The sequence below is a fragment of the Hibiscus syriacus genome, unplaced genomic scaffold, assembly GCF_006381635.1.
Source record: "Hibiscus syriacus cultivar Baekdansim isolate YM2019G1 unplaced genomic scaffold, ASM638163v2 tig00110788_pilon, whole genome shotgun sequence".
Classification (NCBI taxonomy): domain Eukaryota; kingdom Viridiplantae; phylum Streptophyta; class Magnoliopsida; order Malvales; family Malvaceae; genus Hibiscus; species Hibiscus syriacus.
In genome coordinates, this window is record NW_024062863.1 from 232,471 (window position 1) to 244,910 (window position 12,440).

The 12,440-nt window shown below is 37.9% G+C and overlaps 1 protein-coding gene across 1 annotated transcript; it reads left to right on the forward strand.

Moving 5' to 3' along the window:
• Positions 1-8,632: 8,632 nt before the first annotated feature.
• On the forward strand, positions 8,633-12,411 carry LOC120140734 (O-fucosyltransferase 29-like). Its single transcript, XM_039155716.1, has 9 exons — positions 8,633-8,978; positions 9,077-9,167; positions 10,040-10,116; positions 10,521-10,609; positions 10,701-10,890; positions 11,124-11,305; positions 11,453-11,555; positions 11,643-11,971; positions 12,051-12,411. Exons 1-9 carry the CDS (start codon positions 8,769-8,771, stop codon positions 12,403-12,405), a joined length of 1,626 nt encoding a protein of 541 aa, XP_039011647.1. The 5' UTR covers positions 8,633-8,768; the 3' UTR covers positions 12,406-12,411.
• Positions 12,412-12,440: the final 29 nt, after the last annotated feature.

The window sequence follows — 12,440 nt, forward strand, 5'->3', positions numbered from 1 at the left end:
TTTAAACACTCGGACTGTATATAGGTCTTAAATTTTGGATTTTTTTAAAAAAAATGTCACCTTATTTTATGATTTAAAAGTTTTCTCGAGATCTCTGATGCTAATCTGATATATGTTTAAAACTCTTTTGTAGAGCCTTATAGATCCAACGATGAATGCTGCTAGAGGTCGTAGGATATGACGTGGTCGTGGTCGAGGGCGAGACGTCGCTCGACCTTCTGTTATGATCGACGATTCGATGTATCCACGTGATCCTCCTATTCCGCAAGTAGATCCAACCCTTTCTCATGATGATCACTTTACTCTTGTGAGAGACCCTCCCGTCACTGGAGATGAGGATACTGACATAAATGAAGATGCCCTTAATAGAACTATATTCTATATGTTTCAGAGAGTTTCCAGAGCCCCTAGTAATATGATTGCGGTTGAGATTTCAAACTCTTTGGTCGCTGCTGGTGTAGTTCCATTCGAGGGTATTACTGGTGGACCCCCGACAAACGCTGAGTATTGGCTGGAGGACACAGAGAGGATTATGGATGAGATGGACCTCAGACCTGAATAGAAGTTAAATGGGGCCCTACCTATGTTGAAGAAAGAGAGCTTCAGATGGTGGCAATCAATTTCTGGTAGTATTCCGAGAAACCAGTTAACATGGGATCTTTTCAAGACGCGCTTTCGGAGTTGCTATATCCGAGAGAGATACCTGCAGGAGCGTCGTCAGGAGTTTAAAAATCTAGAGCAGGGTAGCATGTCTGTTATGGACTACGAGGTTGAGTTCATCCGATTGAGCCGTTATGCTCCTGGACTTATTGACACAGAGACAGATCGATGCTTGAGGTTCGAGAATGGACTCAGGTATGAGATCAGGAGTCGAGTCTCTACCCACCGAGAGAGGAATTTTGATGCTTTGGTTGAGATAGCCAAGACTGCTGAGGAAATAGAGCGACTGAGTATGGAGCACAAGAGAGATAGTGATCGAGCTCAAACCCGATTCAGGAGACCTTCTGGTTCTGTTGATTCTTCTGCATATCCTAGCAAGAGAGGCAGGGGTGATTTCTTTCAAAGAGGCAGTGTGAGTGTCAGACATGTTGCATCTGGTTCTTTAGCTGTTCAGCCTTCTAGACATGGTGGATCTTCTGGGTTACAATCTTTGTAGACATGTGATTATTGTGGGAAACATCATCTTGGGGAATGTAGGAGAAAATTTGGCGCCTGTTTTAAATATGGTTCTGGTGACCATTTTATAAAGGATTATCCAATGTCAGTTACTGCAGTTCAGACACCAGCTCGTATTCCCGCTCGTACTCAGAGTACTGTTCAGACTCCTGCGGGTGGTCGTACTTAGGAGAGAGCACCTGGATCGGCTAGCAGAGGCCGAGCATCTCAGAGTAGGGGTCCAGTCAGATCTGAGGCCAGACAGCCTGCATTGGTTTACACTGCCATACTTCGACAAGATCGTGATGGGCCTAATGTGACTGCAGGTACTGTTACTATTCATTCAGTTCCATACTTTGCATTATTTGATAGTGGCTCTACCAATTCCTATGTATCGCATTCTGTTTCTGAGGGTCTAAATATTTCTGTTGAGAATACTAAACATTTGGTGATAGTTCAAAGTCCCTTAGGCAAGTCCATTGTGTTGGATCGTATTTTTAGAAAGTGTCCTATAGAGATCAATGGGGAGATTTTTTGGCCGACCTTATGGAGTTACCTTTGGAAGAGTTTGATTTGATTCTCGGTGTAGATTGGCTGGACAAACATCGAGAAAATATTGATTTTGAGACCAAGAGAGCTGTTCTGAAGACCCCAGATAATCGAAAGATTGTAATGATCGGGGAACGCCATGGATTTCTGACGAATGTTGTATTTGCATTGGTAGCTGAGAAGATGATCAGAAAAGGTTCTGAGGTATTTCTTGCTTATATATTGGATACCCAGAGTTCTCAATCTGATATTGAAGGTATCCGGATTGTCAAGGAATTTCCCGATGTTTTTCCTGAGGAGTTGCCTGGATTACCGCCGGATAGAGAGGTTGAGTTTGAAATTGAAGTATATTCTGATTCTACTCCGGTTTCAATGGCTCCTTATCGTATGGCCCCAAAAAGATCTTAAGGAACTAAAAGTTCAACTCCAGGAGTTGTTGGACAGGGGATTTATCCGACCCAGTGTATCACCGTGGGGAGCCCCAGTTCTCTTTGTTAAGAAAAAGGATGGGACATTGAGACTCTGTATTGATTATAGGAAACTGAAAAAGCTCACGGTTAAAAACAAATAACCTATGCCCAAGATTGATGATTTATTTGACCAATTTCGAGGGGCTTCTATCTTTTTAAAAATAAACTTGAGGTCTGGTTATTATCAACTCAAAGTGAAAGACTCAGATATTCCGAAGACTGCTTTCCGTACTCGGTATGGGCATTATGAGTTTTTAGTGATGTCATTCGGGTTAACAAATGCCCCTACTGTATTTATGGATCCGATGCATAGGGTGTTTCGACCTTATTTGGACCAGTTTGTTGTTGTGTTCATTGATGACATACTGGTGTATTCTAGAAGTGAAGCAAAATATGAGGAGCATTTAAAGATTGTTCTATAGACTCTAAGGAAAAATAAGCTATACGCTAAGTTGAGCAAGTGTGAGTTTTGGCTCAACGAAGTGACTTTTCTTGGACATATTGATTCTGCTGATGGTATTCAGATGGATCCAAGCAAAGTGGAGGCTATTCTGAACTCGAAGCAACCCAGGAATATTTCTGAGATCCGTAGTTTCTTGGGTTTAGCTGGTTACTACCGTCGTTTCGTTGAGGGGTTCTCCCTTATTGTAGCTCCTCTGATGAAACTATTGAGAAAAAGATGTTTCATTTGTCTAGTCTGAGAACCAACAAGCTAGCTTTGAGAAAATGAAGACTGTTCTAACTCAAGCCCCAGTATTGATTCAGCCTGAATCTGGGAAATATTTTTCTGTCTACAGTGATGCTTCTCACTCTGGATTAGGTTGTGTTTTGATGCAAGATAGGAAGGTTGTCGCTTATGCTTCACGTCAATTAAAGCTGCATGAGCGTAACTATCCTATTCACGATCTGGAGTTAGCTGCCGTGGTTTTTGCTTTAAAGATCTGAAGACACTACCTATACAGAGAAAATTGATATATTTATACTGATCATAAGAGTCTGAAGTATCTTCTTACTCAGAAAGAATTGAATTTGAGACAGCGTCGTTGGTTGGAGCTTCTAAAAAACTATGATTTAGAGATAGAATATCATCCAGGAAAGGCTAATGTAGTGGCAGACGCCTTGAGCCGTAAGGCGATATCAGATCTCAGAGCCTTATTCGCCAACTTGAGTTTATTTGATTATAATAGTCTGTTAGCAGAGTTGCAGGTTAAACCTACTTTGGCCGAGGAGATTAAGACCAAACAACTTCTGGATAGCTGATTCCTTTCCATTATTGAGCAAGTTAAACAAGGATTGAGTTCAGAGTATACTGTGGATCAGGATGGTATTCTGTGTTTTCACGGTCGTTACTACGTTCCTAAAGATGATGATTTAAGGCGAGTTATTCTTCAGGAGGCTCATAGTAGTCCTTATGCTATGCATCCTGGCGGGGACAAAATGTACAATAATCTCAAAAAGCACTACTTCTGGACTGGTATGAAAAAGAATATTTCAGATTTTATGGCGAGGTGTTTGACTTGTCAGCAGGTTAAGGCAGAACACCAACATCCATCTGGATTGTTGCAGTCAATTAAGATTCCTGAGTGCAAATGGGAGCGCATTATAATGGACTTCGTTACTGGTCTTCCTCTGACTCCTTCCAAAAAGGATTCTATCTTGGTGATTGTTGATCGACTCACCAAGTCAGCGCACTTTATCTCTATTCGGGTTAATTATTCTCTGGACAAACTGGCTAAGTTGTACATTTCTGAGATCGTTAGACTTCATGGTGTTCCGTTGTCTATCATATCTGATCGAGATCCGAGGTTCACTTCTAGGTTCTGGAAAGCTTTGCACGAGGCTCTGGGTACTCGTTTGAATTTCAGTACAGCTTTTCATCCTCAGACTGATGAACAGTCTGAACGAGTTATTCAGGTGTTAGAGGATATGTTACGGGGTTGTGTGATTGATTTTTGTGGTAGTTGGGAAGATTTCTTGCCATTAGCTGAGTTTGCTTACAATAATAGTTACCAGGCAAGTATTCGCATGGCACCGTACGAGGCTCTGTATGGACGTAGATGTCGTACTCCTATATGTTGGACAGAGTTGCATGATAGAAAAACTTTGGGTCCAGACTTGGTTCGAGAGACTGAAGATACTGTCAGATTGATCCGTGATCGCTTAAAAGAGGCATTCGATTGGCAGAAGTCATACGCAGATAAGCGACGTAAGGATATCGAGTTTGAGGTTGGAGATCAGGTTTTTCTCAAGGTATCTCCATGGAAGAAGGTATTGAGATTTGGACGTAAGGGTAAACTGAGTCCGTGATTTATTGGGCCGTATCGTATTTTGAAGAAAGTTGGACCTGTTGCTTATCAGCTCGAGTTGCCTCCCCAGCTCAGTCGTATTCATGATGTTTTTCATGTGTCTATGTTGAGGCGATATCGTCCAGATCCAGATCACATCATTCAAGTTGATGAGGTAGAGCTGAGACCTGATATGACATATGAGGAGGAGCATGTTCAGGTTTTAGAGAGGGATGAGCGAGTTCTTCGGAATAGGCGTATTCCAATGGTCAAAGTTCAGTGGAGTAATCGTAGCCCCTCAAAAGCTACTTGGGAAACATTGGAGTCAATGGAGGTTCAATTTCCGCATCTATTTTCATAAGGTAAATTTCGAGGACGAAATTTCTTGTATAGGGGGAGAATTGTAACAACCCGGAAATTTGAAAATAATATTTAATTGAAATTTGAGTTTTTAATTGTGAAAATTGATAAATTTTGGGGACTAAATTAAAAGATTTTAAAACTTGTAGCTTATTTTAGAGTTAAATAAAATTTAGGGACCAAACCTCGAATTTACCCAGGAAGTGTCTGAAAACCATGTTATATACGTGGTTTTCTGTTTCAAAAACAGAAAACCATTCCCAAAATTCTCTTCCCAACGCCCATCTTCCAACCACGATCCCGACGCCGTCCGACCTCTGATCGTTGATTTGAAAACACCACTGTGTTCATCATCGAGCGAGGAACAAATCCCTTAAATTAATTGAAGTGAAACGCTGCCAAACGTCGTGAAATTCAAGTCAAAGTCTCGACGTTTTTTTAGTTCCATCGCCGAGGAAATCTTAAATTCATCGCCGATCGTTGCTTCGTTTACGACACCTCCTACACCATCGTGTTCCTTGTGTCGTTCCGAGTCCACCGGTATCCTCCTTTTCTCCGGCGGCAGCGGCGCATGTGGTGGTGTAGCGGTCAAAGTTTCTGATTTGATGAAATCGAGCTCTCCGCCGTTCAAAAATTTGAACCGAGCTTTATAAGTATCTCGAAATCGCTCAAAATAATTTTTAAAAATTTTTCCGTGAATTTTACGCTGCCGTAAGACGTCCCACGTGCCCCCACACGCCGCCACAGCTCTTGAGAAATGTCAAAATGATCGGTTTGACCAATTTTTAACCGGTTTGACCGGTTACAACCCGACTCGACCCGTTGATCCGACTCGACCCGTTAATCGGGTGACATTTTAGTAATTATTTTGAAACTGGTGACATATTGGGAATTAATTCGAAAAAGGGTGCTATTTTTGTAAATTGTTTTTAAAAAAAATGCTATTTTCGTAATTTTTGAAAAATGACATTTTAATAAATATTTTGAAAATGGTGTTGTATTAGTAATTAATTTTAAAATGGTGCTATTTTCATAATTTTGTAAATAAATAAATAAATAATAATTTCGTAAAATGGTTGACCACTTTTGACTATAACTTTGACCGGCTTTGACCAGATATTAAACAGCCGTTAATCTTTTCTGAGAATACATATCCTGACATTTTTCGACGTCTTGAATCTGTTTTTGGGGGTCCGTTTCACAAAATTCAAACCCGAAAGTCTCCAAATCGTCAGTCAAACCCGTTGACTTTGATTTTGACCAATAATTCAGAATTTCGGGAGGTCAGACTTTATGTTTTTCGACGTCCTGAATCTGATTCCAAAATCCGTTTTGTCAAATTCTGACCCGAAATTCCCAAATCGAGCTTGTAAACCCAAAAGGCTTAATATTTTAATATTTTGATTATTTATTTGAGTTTTGGTTAAGGAATTGATTCAATAAAATATTTTATGAAGGTACTCGTGTTTCATCTAAGCAAGGATCAATTAGGTTCGGTGTTGTCCGTTCGTTAGATCAGCCTGAACTGCGTACTACGAGAATTACTCGTAGGTTTCCGTATATTATTTAAATAATATTTAGATTATTTATATTATGATTCCAATATGGATTTTTCCAATTCGTAGAATCTAGCGTTGCAGCAGAGCCTGATCGACAAACCCAACAATAAACTTCCCTATTTGATTTCTCAGACTGTTACAGGTGTGTTTCCCAACAGTGTTAATTATTTTTGTTTTAAAATATATATCTGAATATTATGTATCTAATATTTGATTTACCGCGTATTTCTGATATGATTTCTGGTTACGGTATTTTATACCGACGTTTTGAATATTGATTGTTTGATGTCTGAAATTCTGTATACTACTGATTTGTCTTCTAATTTCCGTATTTCTGTATATGATTTTTAAGCATGAACATTTTTATGTTTTAAAGAATTAATCATTGTTTTCATTCAAATACATTCATGAACAATCATTGGGGGTATTGTTGAAGGAAGTATATCCGCAGGTTCCTCGGCTTTGTGCTCAGGGCCTTATTTGATGTGTGGGCTGGATGTATGGTTCTGGGGAACCTACACATTCTGATGTGATGGGCTGGGGGTAGTGTTCATATTTTTTTAACGACATGATTGCATAAACCGACTTTACTGAAATATTTTTATCTGTATGTTTTTATATACACTGTATGGAACACACTGAGCTTTTTAGCTCATTCTGTAGTTTTCCCCTCTTTTAGATAACAATATACCGTAAGCTAGCAGATTTGGCATCAGGAGAGATCTACTACTTATTTTGTACGAACGAATATCTCTATATGTTTTTCGGTTATGTTTGATGACATGTATTTGTTATCGTTTTGGATATATATGTATTATCAATATTTTGTTCCATATTATATCTAATGTATTATAAGATGTTTTAAGAGAAAAAAAACTCTGAATGAAATATTTGATCATTTAAGCTTGGGTCTAACTTACAGACCGGGTCTGGAGGGTTACATTTGGGTTAGCCAGTTTGAGCTGAAAATTGAGTTATAATTCATGGGCTTGACAGAGTAGAGCATTCCCTTACAAAAATTCGAAGTCTTCAACGAGGAAAGAGACTAGGGAATTTCTTACCTTTGAGAAAAATAAATTACTCACCAATCTATACGCACATTCAATGAATTCCTTAGAGACGAGGGCTGCTCATTTTAGTCACAACCCATATGGAATTTTAGATTCAAAACGCTTGGCTGGTTTATAATTGTCAAGTATAAAGAAATAGGCTAATTGAATCAAGTGTACACAAATTATAATCATGATTCTAAATTAATTCCTAAACTTCAAAACATTATAATTAAATCCTCAATCTTTTGAAACATGTTCTTTTGCTAGTCTAGTCATCAACTTGGATGGTAAATGTCAATTCAGATTTGAAGTGGAGCATGTTTAAAATACGTAGGTTAAATTATAAACACATGTACATATATTGCATATGTAATTTTGAATTTAACGTTTTCAAAATAAAAATCTTACATTTTAATGATATTTTCTATTTTTTAACGTGTTAAATTAATCTTTCATGCAGTAAATACACACGAACTTAAAATTTAATACATTTAATATAAATACATTATGCATCAAATTGAAATTAGTTTTTAGGGTAAAATACAGTAGATAGTCAAGGCCGAAGCCAGAATTTTTATTCAAGGGAACAAGGTATAACTAACAATAGAAAATGAAAGAGACAAAATCAAAATAATTTAAAGGTCTAAATAGGTATTTATCCTTATATATATTTTAATAATAAAAGGTTAGGGACAGTAGCCCCAACACTATACATAGCTTCATCCCTGTAGATAGTAATAAATTTTGATAAATTTAATAATCATTTTATAATATTTCAAAAAATCTAATGACTGTTTTATAATAATTTAATAAATTTAATGATAATTTTATAATTATTTAAAAATTCTCATAATATTTTATAATAATTAAAATTTTAATGATTAAAAAATCATTTTAACATAATGTATGATATATTAGTTTTTAATGTTATTACTAAGTTGACCCTGACCTTAACCAAACTTTAGCTCATAATTGTGGCATATGTTAAAAAACCGTTTTTCTTCTTCGTTCATCAACTCCCCCTTAAACTGGCGGAATCCCATGCATCTCTCGCTCTCCATCTAATCTCTAATTTTCAATTTTTTTGTGTGTTTTAGTTTCAAATCTCGATGTATCTATAAACAAAATCAGAAACCTTCAGCATTTCAAACAAGCTTTGAGAGTATCGATCGCAGGTAAAAAAAAAGAACCGTAATTGTTTACTCATTGATGGTCGTAGTCGTTGGGAAGAGCGGGAGACGGACGTGGCGTTTTCGTGTGATTAAAATGGTGAAAGTAATGGCGGAGACGGTTTCGTTGAGTCCGTGATGGGCGTATCTAAGGCGTGGTACGGCTAAGATGGCGCTGTTTCACCATCAAAACGGCAGCGTCGTAAGCAACAAGAATGTGTTTAACAGGCCGCGATCGCAGAGGAAGCCGATTTCAACGTCGGTCATCTGTGGCTTGATGCTCTTTTGCTTGGGCATGATTTCGCTCCTCACTGGCCATATGGCGTCTGAGCTCGAGCGGTACTCCCAGCGACTTGTGAGACAAAGTCTCTTCCATTTGGTAAAATGAAAGAAAAAGTTCATTTTGTGTGTTTAATGTTCTTAAATTTGCTTGTGTTTTAACAATTTTTCTTTAAAATTTTGATGCAAATGCTGTAGGATGAAAGCAATAAAGGACCGATTTATATATGGAAATCTGAATATGCAAAATACTTCTATGGATGTAGCGAAAGTAGCGCTAAATTTCCTGGTACGTTGTATTTATTCATGTTAAATGCATTTGGTTCATTTGTGGAGTATTTGATATTCTTTACTTGATTGGATTCAATTCCAACAGGATTTGTAGTATTTTTCTGTAATTCACCGCTTGTTTCTCAGTATTAATTCATAACAGAGCGTTTACAGGTACAAAATGAAAATTGTTGCTTTTGTGTTCATGTTAGTTTCAAATTCTCTGCATCTCTTTTAAGTTAATGATTTTAGATGATAGCAGCCACTTTAGGTTCTTTTGATGACAATCAGTAAACTGTTTGTTTCTGATTTCTGAGCAGTGGGGATAGCAAATGTTCTTTATGTTATTATTTTAGCTATGTGATCTCTTTTTGGTGTCTAGACTTGCAAACTATTCTGCTCCGACTTTTCGTTTTTGTTGAAGTATTCATGTTCGACTACAGAGAAATCTTGAAAATCTGTAAAAAAGAAAAAACGAATATAGCCAAGTGCGAGTAACATAGCTTGCAAATGCAAATCTATGGTACTCTTATTGATTACTAATTGATAATTTTGAAATGGATGTCTTTGATACATCAGAAAGTTAATCGGTTACAATGATGTTTAGCTATTTCTTAGTGCAATTTGCCTCTGTTTACCATTTGTCAGCTGATAATATTGGTGTTCAACTTTGAAGCTTAAAACTAAATTATAGGTGATTTCTTCCAGGACTAGAATCAGATGAAATTAGCTCATTCTTAGCAATTTCTGATGCTTTTTAGTTACATGATGCCATGAATCATCTGTTTTCACTTGTAAAGAAATCACTTGGCACTGTTTTCTTTTTTAAGTTTCATCAATCCAGTCTTGAGTTCACTGATTCTTCGTTTACATTGATAATTTGATATCTAGATGCTATTAGTGAGCAAGAATCAAATGGTTATCTGCTTATTGCTGCAAGTGGAGGACTGAATCAACAAAGAACAGGAGTAAGTGGAATTACTAATGCATTGTGATTTATTTTTTGGGTAAATATCCTATCGGAAGATCTTGAACTTGCATCAATGACAAACGTAACTCATCTGTGAGTGTCTACAGAGTACTGTCACTGCATTATGTATATTGAACCAATAAGCTCTGCCTCAGTTAATTCGAATAAATTTCAATGTGCCTCTTCAGTTAGGCGTCGTATTGAATTATTTCCTCCAGCTGCATTAATCTTCATTTTCTTAAATTATTTGTACTTGACACCCGTATCGGACTTATATTTAGATATGAATATGAGAATATGATCTTCCGAAGATTCACGTTGCATGCATTTACGCATCTGGTAGTCACACCGAGTCTCTGTGTGCTATTTCTTTAGAAGTAATAATTTGTTTCTGGTACACAGATATCAGATGCCGTAGTTGTTGCACGGATTCTTAATGCAACCTTAGTTGTACCCGAGTTGGATCACCATTCCTATTGGAAGGATGATAGGTGAGTTGAATCAACTTATTAGTTCTGCTAAATTGATTATGGCCCTATTCCTCTTTTGCCTTGTTAAGTATTTGTTTTTACTAACATGCAGTGACTTTGTCAATATTTTTGATGTCGACTGGTTCATTTCTTACCTAGCAAAAGATGTTACTATTGTCAAAAGAGTTCCTGATAAATTCATGCGATCGATGGAAAAGCCTCCATACACGATGCGTGTCCCAAGGAAATCACCTCCAGAATATTATCTAGACCAAGTTCTACCAATACTTAAAAGAAGACATGTAAGACCACTTGCAGATAACTAATGCTAGTTTAGATTGATTATAAGGAATAATTTCCACAATTCGGCTCAGTTTCTTGTTCATTCCCTCGGTTGTCTGATTAATAGCTTAGAAGAGAGTTGGATCAACTTCCAGGCACCATGTTAGTAGAATGTCATTCTTATTATATACATTTTCTAGGATATTATGATTTTCATGTTGGAGTGCAGCATTTAACACAGGAAATTTTGTAGGTCCTGCAACTGACAAAGTTTGATTACAGACTGGCCAACAACATCGACGAAGACTTTCAAAAGTTGCGTTGCCGGGCTAATTTTCATGCTTTAAGGTTTACAAAACCTATCCAAGAACTTGGACAAAAACTTGTCATGAAAATGCGTGAGAAGACTACACGTTTTATTGCAGTCCATTTGAGGTTTGGTCCAAATTCTAGGACTATTATTGGTGTACTCAATAATAGAACATTGGTTCATAAGCATGCATAGAGAAACATTCTTAAACATGATTTTAAACTCTGCAGAGACCTTTTTTCCTTATCTGACTCTAATATTTTCAATTACAGACTCGAACCTGATATGCTAGCGTTTTCTGGTTGTTACTTTGGAGGAGGGGACAAAGAGAGATACAAGCTTGGAGAGATAAGAAAACGATGGGAAACATTGCCTGTGAGATACCGACTTTTATGATTTTGGAACCATTTATAAGCATTGCCTGCATTCACTTAAACTGCACTTATCCTTGTATTCGTGCAGGACATTGATGCCGTTGCAGAGAGGAGGCGAGGTAAATGTCCGCTTACTCCCCATGAAGTAGGCTTGATGTTAAGGGCACTTGGCTTCCAAAACGACACATATATCTACGTTGCATCTGGAGAAATATATGGTGGAGAAGAGACTCTGGCACCACTAAAAGATCTCTTCCCAAACTTCTATACAAAAGAGATGTTTGCAAATGAAGAGCTGAAACCTTTTCTTCCCCACTCTTCTTCCCTTGCTGCCATCGACTACGTTGTTTGCGACGAAAGCAACGTATTCGTCACCAATAATAACGGAAACATGGCCAAGATCCTCGCTGGTCGAAGGTGAGAAATCTAGTTGTTTCGGGTACATCTTCAGCCTGATTATTTCTTTGTGTAATGCTTCGTTGTTTTGGAATGGAAGGAGGTACATGGGGCACAAGAGGACCATAAGACCAAATGCCAAGAGGCTGAGTCCATTGTTGATGGAAAGGGATCAAATGGATTGGGATACCTTTGCCGAAAAGGTGAGGGCGGTTCAAAGAGGATTCATGGGAGAACCGGATGAGATGAGAGCCGGACGTGGTGAATTCCATGAGTATCCGTATTCTTGTATATGCGAGAAGCCGGCAAGTGATACCGACGGCAACAAGAGCGGAGATCATCGGTTACAACAGTTTATAGAAAATCAAGGATCGAGGAAGAGAAGCAATGAAGAAGAAGAAGAGGCAGTTGTAGGAACCAAGGAGGATGAACATGAAGAAGTATTTCCTGACTAAGTGGAGAGGAGAGTTCAGCAAGTTTTTATTGAAGG